At 46.2% G+C, this 18,203-nt stretch overlaps 2 protein-coding genes across 3 annotated transcripts in view; one reads left to right on the top strand and one right to left on the bottom strand.

Annotated features, from left to right (window-relative positions):
• CFAP44 (cilia and flagella associated protein 44) overlaps window positions 1-14,122 on the top strand; it is a 108,380-nt gene extending 94,258 nt beyond the window's left edge. The window contains exons 35-36 of one of the 2 annotated variants that reach the window (XM_073577027.1): window positions 3,657-3,839; window positions 12,553-14,122. In XM_073577027.1, the coding sequence (XP_073433128.1) occupies window positions 3,657-3,839; window positions 12,553-12,741 (372 nt within the window). In that variant the 3' untranslated portion in view covers window positions 12,742-14,122. Of the gene's footprint in view, window positions 1-3,656; window positions 4,049-12,552 lie in introns of those variants that run through there. The other variant, XM_073577026.1, reaches the window with a different exon arrangement.
• The window catches only part of COX17 (cytochrome c oxidase copper chaperone COX17), a 329,935-nt gene that overhangs the window by 99,654 nt on the left and 212,078 nt on the right, over window positions 1-18,203 (bottom strand). The gene's annotated exons all lie outside the window — the stretch shown is intronic.

Raw genomic sequence — 18,203 nt, 5'->3', positions numbered from 1 at the left:
TTCTCTGCAGGCGCTGTGTGCAGTCTTATTCTTCTCTGCAGGCGCTGTGTGCAGTCTTATTCTTCTCTGCAGGCGCTGTGTGCAGTCCTATTCTTCTCTGCAGGCGCTGTGTGCAGTCTTATTCTCCTGTGCAGGCGTTGTGTGCAGTCTTATTCTCCTGTGCAGGCGCTGTGTGCAGTCTTATTCTCCTGTGCAGGCGCTGTGTGCAGTCTTATTCTCCTGTGCAGGCGCTGTGTGCAGTCTTATTCTCCTGTGCAGGCGCTGTGTGCAGTCTTATTCTCCTGTGCAGGCGCTGTGTGCAGTCTTATTCTCCTTTGCAGGCGCTGTGTGCAGTCTTATTCTCCTGTGCAGGTGTTGTGTGCAGTCTTATTCTTCTGTGCAGGCGCTGTGTGCAGTCTTATTCTTATTTGCAGGCACTGTGTGCAGTCTTATTCTTATTTGCAGGCGCTGTGTGCAGTCTTATTCTTCTCTGCAGGCGCTGTGTGCAGTCTTATTCTCCTGTGCAGGCGCTGTGTGCAGTCTTATTCTTCTCTGCAGACGCTGTGTGCAGTCTTATTCTTCTGTGCAGGCACTGTGTGCAGTCTTAGGCCGGGGTCACACTGGCGAGGAATACGGGAGAGTGAGAGGCGCTAAAAGCACGCATTAGACATGGACCAATGATTCTCTATGGGGTCCCTCGCACCAGCCGTATATTTCTCCTCAGTATCCTACACTCCGTGCCACTCGCAGCATGCTGCAATTGTCAGCGTACTACGCCCGTAATACGCCAATGCAAGTCTATGGGTGCGCAAAAAATACGGATTACACACGGACCACACGTGTGACTTGCGAGAAATACGCACCAGGTGTCTTTTAGCAAAGCCGGCAATTCAGTGCGCTATACAGTAAACTCACACTGACAGGTTTAATAAAGAAATGAAAGAATAGATATAAACACATAGAATACATATATATATATATATATAAAAATATATATATATATATATATATATGCATTCTATGTGTCTATATCTATTCTTTCATTTCTTTATTAAAACTGTCATAGGGCTCCATTATATGTCCATTTTGCAAGCCTGCGATAAAATCTCGCCATACGGATTACATACGGATGCTGACATGCGCAAAATACGCGACCACACCTTGATTACGGATGAAATACGGAGCACTGTTTAGGGGTCTGTCATCCGTATTACACATGTAAAATACTGACCGTATTTTGCGCAGGTTAGTGTGACTCCAGCCTTATTCTCCTGTGCAGGTGCTGTGTGCACTCTTATTCTCCTGTGCAGGTGCTGTGTGCAGTCTTATTCTTCTCTGCAGGCGCTGTGTGCAGTCTTATTCTTCTCTGCAGGCGCTGTGTGCAGTCTTATTCTCCTGTGCAGACGCTGTGTGCAGTCTTATTCTCCTGTGCAGACGCTGTGTGCAGTCTTATTCTTCTGTGCAGATGCTGTGTGCAGTCTTATTCTCCTGTGCAGGCGCTGTGTGCAGTCTTATTCTCCTGTGCAGGCGCTGTGTGCAGTCTTATTCTCCTGTGCAGGCGCTGTGTGCGGTCTTATTCTCCTGTGCAGGCGCTGTGTGCAGTCTTATTCTTCTCTGCAGGCGCTGTGTGCAGTCTTATTCTCCTGTGCAGGCGCTGTGTGCAGTCTTATTCTCCTGTGCAGGCGCTGTGTGCAGTCTTATTCTCCTGTGCAGGCGCTGTGTGCAGTCTTATTCTCCTGTGCAGGTGCTGTGTGCAGTCTTATTCTTCTGTGCAGGCGCTGTGTGCAGTCTTATTCTTCTCTGCAGGCGCTGTGTGCAGTCTTATTCTCCTGTGCAGATGCTGTGTGAAGTCTTATTCTCCTGTGCTGGCACTGTGTGCAGTCTTATTCTCCTGTGCAGGCGCTGTGTGCAGTCTTATTCTTCTTTGCAGGCGCTGTGTGCAGTCTTATTCTCCTGTGCAGGTGCTGTGTGCAGTCTTATTCTTCTCTGCAGACGCTGTGTGCAGTCTTATTCTTCTGTGCAGGCACTGTGTGCAGTCTTATTCTTCTGTGCAGGCGCTGTGTGCAGTCTTATTCTTCTCTGCAGGCGCTGTGTGCAGTCTTATTCTCCTGTGCAGGCGCTGTGTGCAGTCTTATCCTCCTGTGCAGGCGCTGTGTGCAGTCTTATTCTCCTGTGCAGGCGCTGTGTGCAGTCTTATTCTCCTGTGCAGGCACTGTGTGCAGTCTTATTCTCCTGTGCAGGCGCTGTGTGCAGTCTTATTCTCCTGTGCAGGCGCTGTGTGCAGTCTTATTCTTCTGTGCAGGCGCTGTGTGCAGTCTTATTCTCCTGTGCAGGCACTGTGTGCAGTCTTATTCTTCTGTGCAGGCACTGTGTGCAGTCTTATTCTCCTGTGCAGGCGCTGTGTGCAGTCTTATTCTCCTGTGCAGGCGCTGTGTGCAGTCTTAGGCCGGGGTCACACTGGCGAGGAATACGGGAGAGTGAGAGGCGCAAAAAGCACGCATTACACACGGACCAATGATTCTCTATGGGGTCACTCGCACCAGCCGTATATTTCTCATCCGTATTCTACGCTCCGTGCCACTCGCAGCATGCTGCGATTGTCAGCGTACTACGCCCGTAATACGCCAATGCAAGTCTATGGGTGCGCAAAAAATACGGATTACACACGGACCACACGTGTGACTTGCGAGAAATACGCACCAGGTGTCTTTGAGCAAAGCCGGCAATTCAGTGCGCGATACAGTAAACTCACACTGACAGGTTTAATAAAGATAGAAAGAATAGATATAGACACATAGAATACATATATATATATGCATTCTATGTGTCTATATCTATTCTTTCATTTCTTTATTAAAACTGTCATAGGGCTCCATTATATGTCCATTTTGCAAGCCTGCGAGAAAATGCCACCATACGGATTACATACGGATTACATACGGATTACATACGGATGCTGACATGCGCAAAATACGCGACCACACCTTGATTACGGATGAAATACGGAGCACTGTTTAGGGGTCTGTCATCCGTATTACGCATGTAAAATACTGACCGTATTTTGCGCAGGTTAGTGTGACTCCAGCCTTATTCTCCTGTGCAGGCGCTGTGTGCAGTCTTATTCTTCTCTGCAGGCGCTGTGTGCAGTCTTATTCTCCTGTGCAGGCGCTGTGTGCAGTCTTATTCTTCTCTGCAGGCGCTGTGTGCAGTGTTATTCTTCTCTGCAGGCGCTGTGTGCAGTCTTATTCTTCTCTGCAGGCGCTGTGTGCAGTCTTATTCTCCTGTGCAGGCGCTGTGTGCAGTCTTATTCTCCTGTGCAGGCGCTGTGTGCAGTCTTATTCTCCTGTGCAGGCGCTGTGTGCAGTCTTATTCTTCTCTGCAGGCGCTGTGTGCAGTCTTATTTTTCTCTGCAGGCGCTGTGTGCAGTCTCTTCATCCTTTAATCCACTGTATTGTGTTAGGAAGGACCTGGCTTCTAGAGAAGATTCACTGATTTTACCCCATTTATAACGAACTGTTGTGACCAAATCTTCAGTATGCTCTCCATTTCCTCAGAAATATGTAAATGGTCCCCACAAAACCGATGCAATTATGATTTTAGCTGACCGGGCTGTTGGTGAAGGACGCTGCAGGGCCGGGGTCTGGGGGGTCATCTTCTAAAATCTGTTCTCTGCGCAGGGTGAAGAATTCCAGGGACCGCGAAAAGCCGAAGTCCAGGAAAGGCAGAAGCTCCTGCAGCTGGTGGAGATGCAAGCCGAAGAGATCGCGGGTCTGAAAGAGGAGATTCTACTGCTGGGCAAGAAAGGAGGAAACATCCTGCCCCCGGCGCACGCACCCACTGCCCACAGCACCGGCACCCTGGTCTGATTGGCGTCACTACCGTCGCCATCTTCTCTTATGCTATGCACTTCTGAACCTCATGTCTTAATGTCTGAATTTACCACGAAAACTCAGGTTGTGTCCAATGTGTTACCCTAATAAGTAACAGGGAAAACTCCACGTCGTCGCTCGCGAGTCGCGATTGCAAGAGTTTAATCCTGTGATTTAATAAAAAAAAAATTAAAAGTGAAGGTTTTGGGAGCTGGTTTAACCCTTTCAATGTTGTGCATCATGGCAGAAAGGGGTTAAATGAAATCATACTGACATTTTATGCAAGATCTGTTCTGCTATCGCTGTTTACGTGAAATCACTTCCACACACTAGATGGCGCTCCAACCACACGGCGCAGTGCAGGGAAGGCAGCAAATCTAGGACCTAGAAGCAGGGAGGTCAAACTGGAGGTCAACATTAAAAGTTCGGACAAAGCCCGGCCAACCTTCATATTTATTACAAAAACTCCTACAGTTCAGGAAGTTTTTTCTTATCAAATATAACAATGAACTTTTTCAAATGGAAACAAACTTAAAGCGGTTGTCCCCCAAACAAAGTGCATCTTAATTAATAAACAGTAGAATAATATAATATGTAAGAGCAGTAAAAAGCAAATGGCCTAATATAGATATGTAATAACAAAGAATAAAAAAGATCCTTGAATAATAAAGTGCCCCCCCCCACAAACACAGGACGGTATGATGACCCTACTGTACCCCTCCCTCAATCCTCCCAGCAAAGAATGGTTAACCCATGACAGTATGATCTTCCAACTGTAATACCCACACAGTCCTCCATACAGTATAATGGCCCCACACAGTCCTCCATACAGTATAATGGGTCCCGTATATTGCTCCATACAGTATAATGGCCCCACACAGTCCTCCATACAGTATAATGGGCACCACATAGTCATCCATACAGAATAATGAGCCCCATATAATGCTCCATACAGTATAATCGACCCACATAGTGCTCCATACAGTATAATGGACCCCATATATCATTATTGTTATTATGATTTATCTATCATTATAGCTCCATTTATTCCATCGAGCTTTACATGTGAAGAGGGGTATACATGTGTGTGGTCCGTGTGTAATCCGTATTTTTTGCGCACCCATAGACTTGCATTGGCGTATTACGGGCGTAGTACGCTGACAATCGCAGCCTGCTGCGAGTGTCACGGAGTGTAGGATACTGAGGAGAAATATACGGCTGGTGCGAGGGACCCCATAGAGAATCATTTGTCCGTGTCTAATGCATGGTTTTAGCGCCTCTCACTCTCCCGTATTCCTCGCCAGTGTGACTCCGGCCTTATTCTTCTGTGCAGGCGCTGTGTGCAGTCTTATTCTTCTCTGCAGGCGCTGTGTGCAGTCTTATTCTCCTGTGCAGTCTTATTCTTCTCTGCAGGTGTTGTGTGCAGTCTTATTCTCCTGTGCAGGCGCTGTGTGCAGTCTTATTCTCCTGTGCAGATGCTGTGTGCAGCCTTATTCTCCTGTGCAGGCGCTGTGTGCAGTCTTATTCTCCTGTGCAGGTGTTCTGTGCAGTCTTATTCTCCTGTGCAGATGCTGTGTGCAGTCTTATTCTTCTGTGCAGGCACTGTGTGCAGTCTTATTCTCCTGTGCAGGCGCTGTGTGCAGTCTTATTCTCCTATGCAGGTGCGGTGTGCAGTCTTATTCTCCTGTGCAGATGCTGTGTGCAGCCTTATTCTCCAGTGCAGGCGCTGTGTGCAGTCTTATTCTCCTGTGCAGGTGTTCTGTGCAGTCTTATTCTCCTGTGCAGATGCTGTGTGCAGTCTTATTCTTCTGTGCAGGCACTGTGTGCAGTCTTATTCTTCTGTGCAGGCACTGTGTGCAGTCTTATTCTCCTGTGCAGGCGCTGTGTGCAGTCTTATTCTCCTATGCAGGCGCTGTGTACAGTCTTATTCTCCTGTGCAGGCGCTGTGTGCAGTCTTATTCTCCTGTGCAGATGCTGTGTGCAGTCTTATTCTCCTGTGCAGGTGCTGTGTGCAGTCTTATTCTCCTGTGCAGGCGCTGTGTGCAGTCTTATTCTCCTGTGCAGGCGCTGTGTGCAGTCTTATTCTCCTGTGCAGGCGCTGTGTGCAGTCTTATTCTTCTGTGCAGGCGCTGTGTGCAGTCTTATTCTTCTGTGCAGGTGCTGTGTGCAGTCTTATTCTTCTCTGCAGGCGCTGTGTGCAGTCTTATTCTCCTGTGCAGTCTTATTCTTCTCTGCAGGTGTTGTGTGCAGTTTTATTCTCCTGTGCAGGCGCTGTGTGCAGTCTTATTCTCCTGTGCAGATGCTGTGTGCAGCCTTATTCTCCTGTGCAGGCGCTGTGTGCAGTCTTATTCTCCTGTGCAGGTGTTCTGTGCAGTCTTTTTCTCCTGTGCAGATGCTGTGTGCAGTCTTATTCTTCTGTGCAGGCACTGTGTGCAGTCTTATTCTCCTGTGCAGGCGCTGTGTGCAGTCTTATTCTCCTGTGCAGGTGCGGTGTGCAGTCTTATTCTCCTATGCAGGCGCTGTGTGCAGTCTTATTCTCCTGTGCAGGTGCGGTGTGCAGTCTTATTCTCCTATGCAGGCGCTGTGTGCAGTCTTATTCTCCTGTGCAGGCGCTGTGTGCAGTCTTATTCTCCTGTGCAGATGCTGTGTGCAGTCTTATTCTCCTGTGCAGGCGCTGTGTGCAGTCTTATTCTCCTGTGCAGGCCCTGTGTGCAGTCTTATTCTCCTGTGCAGGCGCTGTGTGCAGTCTTATTCTCCTGTGCAGGCGCTGTGTGCAGTCTTATTCTTCTGTGCAGGCGCTGTGTGCAGTCTTATTCTCCTGTGCAGGCACTGTGTGCAGTCTTATTCTTCTGTGCAGGCACTGTGTGCAGTCTTATTCTCTTGTGCAGGCACTGTGTGCAGTCTTATTCTTCTGTGCAGGCACTGTGTGCAGTCTTATTCTCCTGTGCAGGCGCTGTGTGCAGTCTTAGGCCGGGGTCACACTGGCGAGGAATACGGGAGAGTGAGAGGCGCTAAAAGCACGCATTACACACGGACAAATGATTCTCTACGGGGTCCCTCGCACCAGCCGTATATTTCTCCTCAGTATCCTACACTCCGTGCCACTCGCAGCATGCTGCGATTGTCAGCGTACTACGCCCGTAATACGCCAATGCAAGTCTATGGGTGCGCAAAAAATACGGATTACACACGGACCACACGTGTGACTTGCGAGAAATACGCACCCGGTATCTTTTAGCAAAGCCGGCAATTCAGTGCGCTATACAGTAAACTCACACTGACAGGTTTAATAAAGAAATGAAACAATAGATATAAAAACATAGAATGCATATATATATATATATATATATATATATATATATATATATATGCATTCTATGTGTCTATATCTATTCTTTCATTTCTTTATTAAAACTGTCATAGGGCTCCATTATATGTCCATTTTGCAAGCCTGCGAGAAAATCTCGCCATACGGATTACATACGGATGCTGACATGCGCAAAATACGCGACCACACCTTGATTACGGATGAAATACGGAGCACTGTTTAGGGGTCTGTCATCCGTATTACACATGTAAAATACTGACCGTATTTTGCGCAGGTTAGTGTGACTCCAGCCTTATTCTCCTGTGCAGGTGCTGTGTGCACTCTTATTCTCCTGTGCAGGTGCTGTGTGCAGTCTTATTCTTCTCTGCAGGCGCTGTGTGCAGTCTTATTCTTCTCTGCAGGCGCTGTGTGCAGTCTTATTCTCCTGTGCAGACGCTGTGTGCAGTCTTATTCTCCTGTGCAGACGCTGTGTGCAGTCTTATTCTTCTGTGCAGATGCTGTGTGCAGTCTTATTCTCCTGTGCAGGCGCTGTGTGCAGTCTTATTCTCCTGTGCAGGCGCTGTGTGCGGTCTTATTCTCCTGTGCAGGCGCTGTGTGCAGTCTTATTCTTCTCTGCAGGCGCTGTGTGCAGTCTTATCCTGTGCAGGCGCTGTGTGCAGTCTTATTCTCCTGTGCAGGCGCTGTGTGCAGTCTTATTCTCCTGTGCAGGCGCTGTGTGCAGTCTTATTCTCCTTTGCAGGCGCTGTGTGCAGTCTTATTCTCCTGTGCAGGTGTTGTGTGCAGTCTTATTCTTCTGTGCAGGCGCTGTGTGCAGTCTTATTCTTATTTGCAGGCACTGTGTGCAGTCTTATTCTTATTTGCAGGCGCTGTGTGCAGTCTTATTCTTCTCTGCAGGCGCTGTGTGCAGTCTTATTCTCCTGTGCAGGCGCTGTGTGCAGTCTTATTCTTCTCTGCAGACGCTGTGTGCAGTCTTATTCTTCTGTGCAGGCACTGTGTGCAGTCTTAGGCCGGGGTCACACTGGCGAGGAATACGGGAGAGTGAGAGGCGCTAAAAGCACGCATTAGACATGGACCAATGATTCTCTATGGGGTCACTCGCACCAGGCGTATATTTCTCCTCAGTATCCTACACTCCGTGCCACTCGCAGCATGCTGCAATTGTCAGCGTACTACGCCCGTAATACGCCAATGCAAGTCTATGGGTGCGCAAAAAATACGGATTACACACGGACCACACGTGTGACTTGCGAGAAATACGCACCAGGTGTCTTTTAGCAAAGCCGGCAATTCAGTGCGCTATACAGTAAACTCACACTGACAGGTTTAATAAAGAAATGAAAGAATAGATATAAACACATAGAATACATATATATATATATATATATATATAAAAATATATATATATATATATGCATTCTATGTGTCTATATCTATTCTTTCATTTCTTTATTAAAACTGTCATAGGGCTCCATTATATGTCCATTTTGCAAGCCTGCGAGAAAATCTCGCCATACGGATTACATACGGATGCTGACATGCGCAAAATACGCGACCACACCTTGATTACGGATGACATACGGAGCACTGTTTAGGGGTCTGTCATCCGTATTACGCATGTAAAATACTGACCGTATTTTGCGCAGGTTAGTGTGACTCCAGCCTTATTCTCCTGTGCAGGTGCTGTGTGCACTCTTATTCTCCTGTGCAGGTGCTGTGTGCAGTCTTATTCTTCTCTGCAGGCGCTGTGTGCAGTCTTATTCTCTGCAGGCGCTGTGTGCAGTCTTATTCTCCTGTGCAGACGCTGTGTGCAGTCTTATTCTCCTGTGCAGACGCTGTGTGCAGTCTTATTCTCCTGTGCAGACACTGTGTGCAGTCTTATTCTTCTGTGCAGATGCTGTGTGCAGTCTTATTCTCCTGTGCAGGCGCTGTGTGCAGTCTTATTCTCCTGTGCAGGCGCTGTGTGCGGTCTTATTCTCCTGTGCAGGCGCTGTGTGCAGTCTTATTCTTCTCTGCAGGCGCTGTGTGCAGTCTTATTATCCTGTGCAGGCGCTGTGTGCAGTCTTATTCTCCTGTGCAGGCGCTGTGTGCAGTCTTATTCTCCTGTGCAGGCGCTGTGTGCAGTCTTATTCTCCTGTGCAGGCGCTGTGTGCAGTCTTATTCTCCTGTGCAGGTGTTGTGTGCAGTCTTATTCTCCTGTGCAGGTGTTGTGTGCAGTCTTATTCTTCTGTGCAGGCGCTGTGTGCAGTCTTATTCTTCTCTGCAGGCGCTGTGTGCAGTCTTGTTCTCCTGTGCAGATGCTGTGTGAAGTCTTATTCTCCTGTGCTGGCACTGTGTGCAGTCTTATTCTCCTGTGCAGGCGCTGTGTGCAGTCTTATTCTTCTTTGCAGGCGCTGTGTGCAGTCTTATTCTCCTGTGCAGGCGCTGTGTGCAGTCTTATTCTTCTCTGCAGACGCTGTGTGCAGTCTTATTCTTCTGTGCAGGCACTGTGTGCAGTCTTATTCTTCTGTGCAGGCGCTGTGTGCAGTCTTATTCTTCTGTGCAGGCGCTGTGTGCAGTCTTATTCTCCTGTGCAGGCGCTGTGTGCAGTCTTATTCTCCTGTGCAGGTGCTGTGTGCAGTCTTATTCTCCTGTGCAGGCACTGTGTGCAGTCTTATTCTCCTGTGCAGGCACTGTGTGCAGTCTTATTCTCCTGTGCAGGCGCTGTGTGCAGTCTTATTCTTCTGTGCAGGCGCTGTGTGCAGTCTTATTCTCCTGTGCAGGCACTGTGTGCAGTCTTATTCTTCTGTGCAGGCACTGTGTGCAGTCTTATTCTCCTGTGCAGGCGCTGTGTGCAGTCTTATTCTCCTGTGCAGGCGCTGTGTGCAGTCTTAGGCCGGGGTCACACTGGCGAGGAATACGGGAGAGTGAGAGGCGCAAAAAGCACGCATTACACACGGACCAATGATTCTCTATGGGGTCACTCGCACCAGCCGTATATTTCTCATCCGTATTCTACGCTCCGTGCCACTCGCAGCATGCTGCGATTGTCAGCGTACTACGCCCGTAATACGCCAATGCAAGTCTATGGGTGCGCAAAAAATACGGATTACACACGGACCACACGTGTGACTTGCGAGAAATACGCACCAGGTGTCTTTGAGCAAAGCCGGCAATTCAGTGCACTATACAGTAAACTCACACTGACAGTTTTAATAAAGAAATGAAAGAATAGATATAGACTCATAGAATACATATATATATATATATATATATATATACACTCACTGGCCACTTTATTAGGTACACCATGCTAGTAAGGGGTTGGACCCCCTTTTGCCTTCAGAACTGCCTCAATTCTTCGTGGCAGAGATTCAACAAGGTGCTGGAAGCATTCCTCAGAGATTTTGGACCATATTGACATGATGGCATCACACAGTTGGCGCAGATTTGTCGGCTGCACATCCCTGATGCGAATCTCCCGTTCCACCACATCCCAAAGATGCTCTATTGGATTGAGATCTGGTGACTGAGGAGGCCATTTGAGTACAGTAAACTCATTGTCATGTTCAAGAAACCAATCTGAGATGATTCGAGCTTTATGACATGGCGCATTATCCTGCTGAAAGTAGCCATCAGATGTTGGGTACATTGTGGTCATAAAGGGATGGACATGGTCAGCAACAATTCTCAGGTAGGCTGTGGCGTTGCAACGATGCTCAATTGGTACCAAGGGGCCCAAAGAGTGCCCAGAAAAAATTCCCCACACCATGACACCACCACCACCAGCCTGAACCGTTGATACAAGGCAGGATGGATCCATGCTTTCATGTTGTTTACGCCAAATTCTGACCCTACCATCCGAATGTCGCAGCAGAAATCGAGACTCATCAGACCAGGCAACGTTTTTCCAATCTTCTACTGTCCAATTTCGATGAGCTTGTGCAAATTGTAGCCTCAGTTTCCTGTTCTTAGCTGAGAGGAGTGGTACCCGGTGTGGTCTTCTGCTGCTGTAGCCCATCTGCCTCAAAGTTCGACGCACTGTGCGTTCAGAGATGCTCTTCTGCCTACCTTGGTTGTAACGGGTGGCAATTTGAGTCACTGTTGCCTTTCTATCAGCTCGAACCAGTCTGCCCATTCTCCTCTGACCTCTGGCATCAACATGGCATTTCCGGCCACAGAACTGCCGCTCACTGGATTTTTTTTCTTTTTCGGACCATTCTCTGTAAACCATAGAGATGGTTGTGCGTGAAAATCCCAGTAGATCAGCAGTTTCTGAAATTCTCAGACCAGCCCTTCTGGCACCAACAATCATGCCACGTTCAAAGGCACTCAAATCACCTTTCTTCCCCATACTGATGCTCGGTTTGAACTGCAGGAGATTGTCTTGACCATGTCTACATGCCTAAATGCACTGAGTTGCCGCCATGTGATTGGCTGATTAGAAATTAAGTCTTAACACACAGTTGGACAGGTGTACCTAATAAAGTGGCCAGTGAGTGTATATGCATTCTATGTGTCTATATCTATTCTTTCATTTCTTTATTAAAACTGTCATAGGGCTCCATTATATGTCCATTTTGCAAGCCTGCGAGAAAATGTCACCATACGGATTACATACGGATTACATACGGATTACATACGGATGCTGACATGCGCAAAAAACGCGACCACACCTTGATTACGGATGAAATACGGAGCACTGTTTAGGGGTCTGTCATCCGTATTACGCATGTAAAATACTGACCGTATTTTGCGCAGGTTAGTGTGACTCCAGCCTTATTCTCCTGTGCAGGCGCTGTGTGCAGTCTTATTCTTCTCTGCAGGCGCTGTGTGCAGTCTTATTCTCCTGTGCAGGCGCTGTGTGCAGTCTTATTCTTCTCTGCAGGCGCTGTGTGCAGTGTTATTCTTCTCTGCAGGCGCTGTGTGCAGTCTTATTCTTCTCTGCAGGCGCTGTGTGCAGTCTTATTCTCCTGTGCAGGCGCTGTGTGCAGTCTTATTCTCCTGTGCAGGCGCTGTGTGCAGTCTTATTCTCCTGTGCAGGCGCTGTGTGCAGTCTTATTCTCCTGTGCAGGCGCTGTGTGCAGTCTTATTCTTCTCTGCAGGCGCTGTGTGCAGTCTTATTTTTCTCTGCAGGCGCTGTGTGCAGTCTCTTCATCCTTTAATCCACTGTATTGTGTTAGGAAGGACCTGGCTTCTAGAGAAGATTCACTGATTTTACCCCATTTATAACGAACTGTTGTGACCAAATCTTCAGTATGCTCTCCATTTCCTCAGAAATATGTAAATGGTCCCCACAAAACCGATGCAATTATGATTTTAGCTGACCGGGCTGTTGGTGAAGGACGCTGCAGGGCCGGGGTCTGGGGGGTCATCTTCTAAAATCTGTTCTCTGCGCAGGGTGAAGAATTCCAGGGACCGCGAAAAGCCGAAGTCCAGGAAAGGCAGAAGCTCCTGCAGCTGGTGGAGATGCAAGCCGAAGAGATCGCGGGTCTGAAAGAGGAGATTCTACTGCTGGGCAAGAAAGGAGGAAACATCCTGCCCCCGGCGCACGCACCCACTGCCCACAGCACCGGCACCCTGGTCTGATTGGCGTCACTACCGTCGCCATCTTCTCTTATGCTATGCACTTCTGAACCTCATGTCTTAATGTCTGAATTTACCACGAAAACTCAGGTTGTGTCCAATGTGTTACCCTAATAAGTAACAGGGAAAACTCCACGTCGTCGCTCGCGAGTCGCGATTGCAAGAGTTTAATCCTGTGATTTAATAAAAAAAAAATTAAAAGTGAAGGTTTTGGGAGCTGGTTTAACCCTTTCAATGTTGTGCATCATGGCAGAAAGGGGTTAAATGAAATCATACTGACATTTTATGCAAGATCTGTTCTGCTATCGCTGTTTACGTGAAATCACTTCCACACACTAGATGGCGCTCCAACCACACGGCGCAGTGCAGGGAAGGCAGCAAATCTAGGACCTAGAAGCAGGGAGGTCAAACTGGAGGTCAACATTAAAAGTTCGGACAAAGCCCGGCCAACCTTCATATTTATTACAAAAACTCCTACAGTTCAGGAAGTTTTTTCTTATCAAATATAACAATGAACTTTTTCAAATGGAAACAAACTTAAAGCGGTTGTCCCCCAAACAAAGTGCATCTTAATTAATAAACAGTAGAATAATATAATATGTAAGAGCAGTAAAAAGCAAATGGCCTAATATAGATATGTAATAACAAAGAATAAAAAAGATCCTTGAATAATAAAGTGCCCCCCCCCACAAACACAGGACGGTATGATGACCCTACTGTACCCCTCCCTCAATCCTCCCAGCAAAGAATGGTTAACCCATGACAGTATGATCTTCCAACTGTAATACCCACACAGTCCTCCATACAGTATAATGGCCCCACACAGTCCTCCATACAGTATAATGGGTCCCGTATATTGCTCCATACAGTATAATGGCCCCACACAGTCCTCCATACAGTATAATGGGCACCACATAGTCATCCATACAGAATAATGAGCCCCATATAATGCTCCATACAGTATAATCGACCCACATAGTGCTCCATACAGTATAATGGACCCCATATATCATTATTGTTATTATGATTTATCTATCATTATAGCTCCATTTATTCCATCGAGCTTTACATGTGAAGAGGGGTATACATAATAAAAAGCAAGTACAATAATCTTAATCAATACATGTGGTACACGAGGAAAGAGGACCCTGCCTGCGAGGGCTCACAATCTACAAATATTGCTCCATACAGTATAATAGGTCCCACATAGTTAACTATACAGTATAAAGGGTCCCACATTATGCTCCGTACAGTATAATGGCCTCACACAGTCCTCCATACAGTATAATGGCCCCATATAGTGCTATATACAGTATAAAGGCCCCACATAGTGCTCCGTACAGTATAATGGCCTCATATACAGTTGTGGCCAAAAGTATTGACACCCCTGCAATTCTGTCAGATAATACTCAGTTTCTTCGTGAAAATGATTGCAAACACAAATTCTTTGTTATTATCTTCATTTAATTTGTCTTAAATGAAAAAACACAAAAAGAATTGTCCTAAAGCCAAATTGGATATAATTCCACACCAAACATAAAAAAGAGGGTGGACAAAAGTATTGGCACTGCTCGAAAAATCATGTGATGCTTCTCTAATTTGTGTAATTAGCAGCACCTGTAACTTACCTGTGGCACCTAACAGGTGTTGGCAATAACTAAATCACACTTGCAGCCAGTTGACATGGATTAAAGTTGACGGAACCTCTGTCCTGTGTCCTTGTGTGTACCACATTGAGCATGGAGAAAAGAAAGAAGACCAAAGAACTGTCTGAGGACTTGAGAAACCAAATTGTGAGGAAGCATGAGCAATCTCAAGGCTACAAGTCCATCTCCAAAGACCTGAATGTTCCTGTGTCTACCGTGCGCAGTGTCATCAAGAAGTTTAAAGCCCATGGCACTGTGGCTAACCTCCCTAGATGTGGACAGAAAAGAAAAATTGACAAGAGATTTCAACGCAAGATTGTGCGGATGTTGGATAAAGAACCTCGACGAACATCCAAACAAGTTCAAGCTGTCCTGCAGTCCGAGGGTACAACAGTGTCAACCCGTACTATCCATCAACGTCTCAATGAAAAGGGACTGTATGGTAGGAGACCCAGGAAGACCCCACTTCTTACCCCAAGACATAAAAAAGCCAGGCTGGAGTTTGCCAAAACTTACCTGAAAAACCCTGAAACGTTTTGGAAGAATGTTCTCTGGTCAGATGAGACAAAATTAGAGCTTTTTGGGCAAAGGCATCAACATAGAGTTTACAGGAGAAAAAAAGAGGCATTCAAAGAAAAGAACACGGTCCCTACAGTCAAACATGGCGGAGGTTCCCTGATGTTTTGGGGTTGCTTTGCTGCCTCTGGCACTGGACAGCTTGACCGTGTGCATGGCATTATGAAGTCAGAAGACTACCAACAAATTTTGCAGCATAATGTAGGGCCCAGTGTGAGAAAGCTGGGTCTCCCTTTGGAGAAGGCACCCTTCAAATATCAGGGACCTGGAGCAGTTTGCCAAAGAAGAATGGTCTAAAATTCCAGCAGAGCATTGTAAGAAACTCATTGATGGTTACCGGAAGCGGTTAGTCGCAGTTATTTTGGCTAAAGTTTGTGCAACCAAGTATTAGGCTGAGGGTGCCAATACTTTTGTCTGGCCCATTTTTGGAGTTTTGTGTGAAATGATCAATGTTTTGCTTTTTGCTTCATTCTCTTTTGTGTCTTTTCATTTAAGACAAATTAAATGAAGATAATAATACCAAAGAATTTGTGTTTGCAATCATTTTCTGGAAGAAACTGAGCATTATCTGACAGAATTGCAGGGGTGTCAATACTTTTGGCCACAACTGTAGTGCTCCGAACAGTATAATGGGCCCCATATAGTGCTCTATACAGTATACTTGCCCCATATAGTGCTTCGTACAGTATAATGGCCCTATATAGTACTCTATACAGTATAATGGCCCAACATAGTGCTCCGTACAGTATAATGGCCCCATATAGCACTCTATACAGTATAATAGCCCCATATAGTGCTCCATACAGTATAATGGCCTCATATAGTGCTCGGTACAGTATAATGGCCCCATATAGTGCTCTGTACAGTATAATGGCCCCATATAGTGCTCTATACAGTATAATAGCCCCATATAGTGCGCCATATAGTATAATGGCCCCAAATAGTGCTCCGTACAGTATAATGGCCCCACATAGTGCTCCGTACAGTATAATGGCCTCATATAGCGCTCTATACAGTATAATAGCCCCATATAGTGCTCCATACAGTATAATGGCCTCATATAGTGCTCCGTACAGTATAATGGCCCCATATAGTGCTCTATACAGTATAATAGCCCCATATAGTGCTCCATACAGTATAATGGCCTCATATAGTGCACCGTGCAGTATAATGGCCCCATATAGCGCTCTATACAGTATAATAGCCCCATATAGTGCTCCATACAGTATAATGGCCTCATATAGTGCACCGTGCAGTATAATGGCCCCACATCATGCTCCGTACAGTATAATGGCCTCATATAGTGCTCCGTACAGTATAATGGCCCCATATAGTGCTCTATACAGTATAATAGCCCCATATACTGCTCCGTACAGTATAATGGCCCCACATAGTGTTCCGTACAGTATAATGGCCTCATGTAGTGCTCCGTACAGTATAATGGCCCCATATAGTGCTCCATACAGAATAATGGCCCCATATAGTGCTCCATACAGTATAATGGCCCCATATAGTGCTCCGTACAGTATAATTGCCCCATATAGTGCTCTGTACAGTATAATGGCCTCATATAGCACTCTATACAGTATAATAGCCCCATATAGTGCTCCATACAGTATAATGGCCTCATATAGTGCCCCGTACAGTATAATGACCCCATATAGTGCTCCGTACAGTATAATGGCCTCATATAGTGCTCTATACAGTATAATAGCCCCATATAGTGCTCCATACAGTATAATGGCCTCATATAGTGCTCTGTACAGTATAATGGCCCCACATAGTGCTCCGTACAGTATAATGGCCCCATATAGTGCTCCGTACAGTATAATGGCCCCACATAGTGCCCCGTACAGTATAATGGCTCCACATAGTCCTCCATACAGTATAATGGCCTCATATAGTGCACCGTACAGTATAATGGCCACACATCGTGCTCCATACAGTATAATGGCCTCATATAGTGCTCCGTACAGTATAATGGCCCCATATAGTGCTCTATACAGTATAATATTCCCATATAGTTCTCCGTACAGTATAATGGCCCCACATAGTGCTCCGTACAGTATAATGGCCTCATATAGTGCTCCGTACAGTATAATGGCCCCACATCATGCTCCGTACAGTATAATGGCCCCATATAGTGCTCCGTACAGTATAATGGCCCCATATAGTGCTCCATACAGTATAATGTCTCCACATAGTCCTCCATACAGTATAATGGCCCCATATAGTGCTCCGTACAGTATAATGGCCCCATATAGTGCTCCGTACAGTATAATGGCCCCACATAGTGCTCCGTACAGTATAATGGCCCCACATAGTCCTCCATACAGTATAATGGCCCCATATAGTGCTCCGTACAGTATAATGGCCCCATATAGTGCTCCGTACAGTATAATGGCCCCACATAGTGCTCCGTACAGTATAATGGCCCCACATAGTGCTCCACACAGTATAATGGACTTCTCCTATGCTAGGCTATATATCTCTGGTTGTTGGTTGGGTGGCAAATGTTTATATTTTACTAACTCCTTAATTTGTTTTTTTTTGTTGTTTTCCTCCCCTTTTTGCAGGAGCCATAACTTTTTTCCACATGGCGATGACTTGTTTTTTTTAAGTTTTATGATCTGAACAGCGCCATTCATTTTACTATTATTATATTGAAAATTGTGGGGAAAAATTCCAAGTGAGAAGAAATGATAAAAAATAAAGCACATTCCCTCCATTTGTTCTGGCATTTTTGTTTTTACGGTGTTCGTAGTCTGGTTAGAACGATCCGGTGACACAAATCTAGATGCGGCGATGGCGATATACTTATATAGTGTTTTTTAAGTATGGTAAGTAAGAAAAACACCAGAACTTCGTAAAAGAAAGAGATCTTCGACTATTTGTAACCGTGCGAGGACTTGTTTTTTTTTTGCAGAGTGAGCTGACGTTTTCACGGATACCATTTTGGATATTTAGATCGCTTTTTTATTTAATTTTTTTTGAGCCAATGTGGAGAAAATGCTGCGGTTGAATTTTTACCTGTTTACTGATCTTACTATACAGGTTAATCAACGTTGTTTTCATAGATTAGACTTTAATGGACGCGGCGTCTCATCAGTGCTCCGTGATCTCATCAGTGCTTCGCCATCTCATCAGTGCTCCGCCGTCTCATCAGTGCTCCGCCGTCTCATCAGTGCTCCGCCGTCTCATCAGTGCTCCGCCGTCTCATCAGTGCTCCGCCGTCTCATCAGT

The sequence above is a fragment of the Dendrobates tinctorius genome, unplaced genomic scaffold, assembly GCF_039654945.1.
Source record: "Dendrobates tinctorius isolate UK_male_01 unplaced genomic scaffold, ASM3965494v1 ptg000054l, whole genome shotgun sequence".
Classification (NCBI taxonomy): domain Eukaryota; kingdom Metazoa; phylum Chordata; class Amphibia; order Anura; family Dendrobatidae; genus Dendrobates; species Dendrobates tinctorius.
This window is presented reverse-complemented; position numbering and strand designations above follow the sequence as displayed.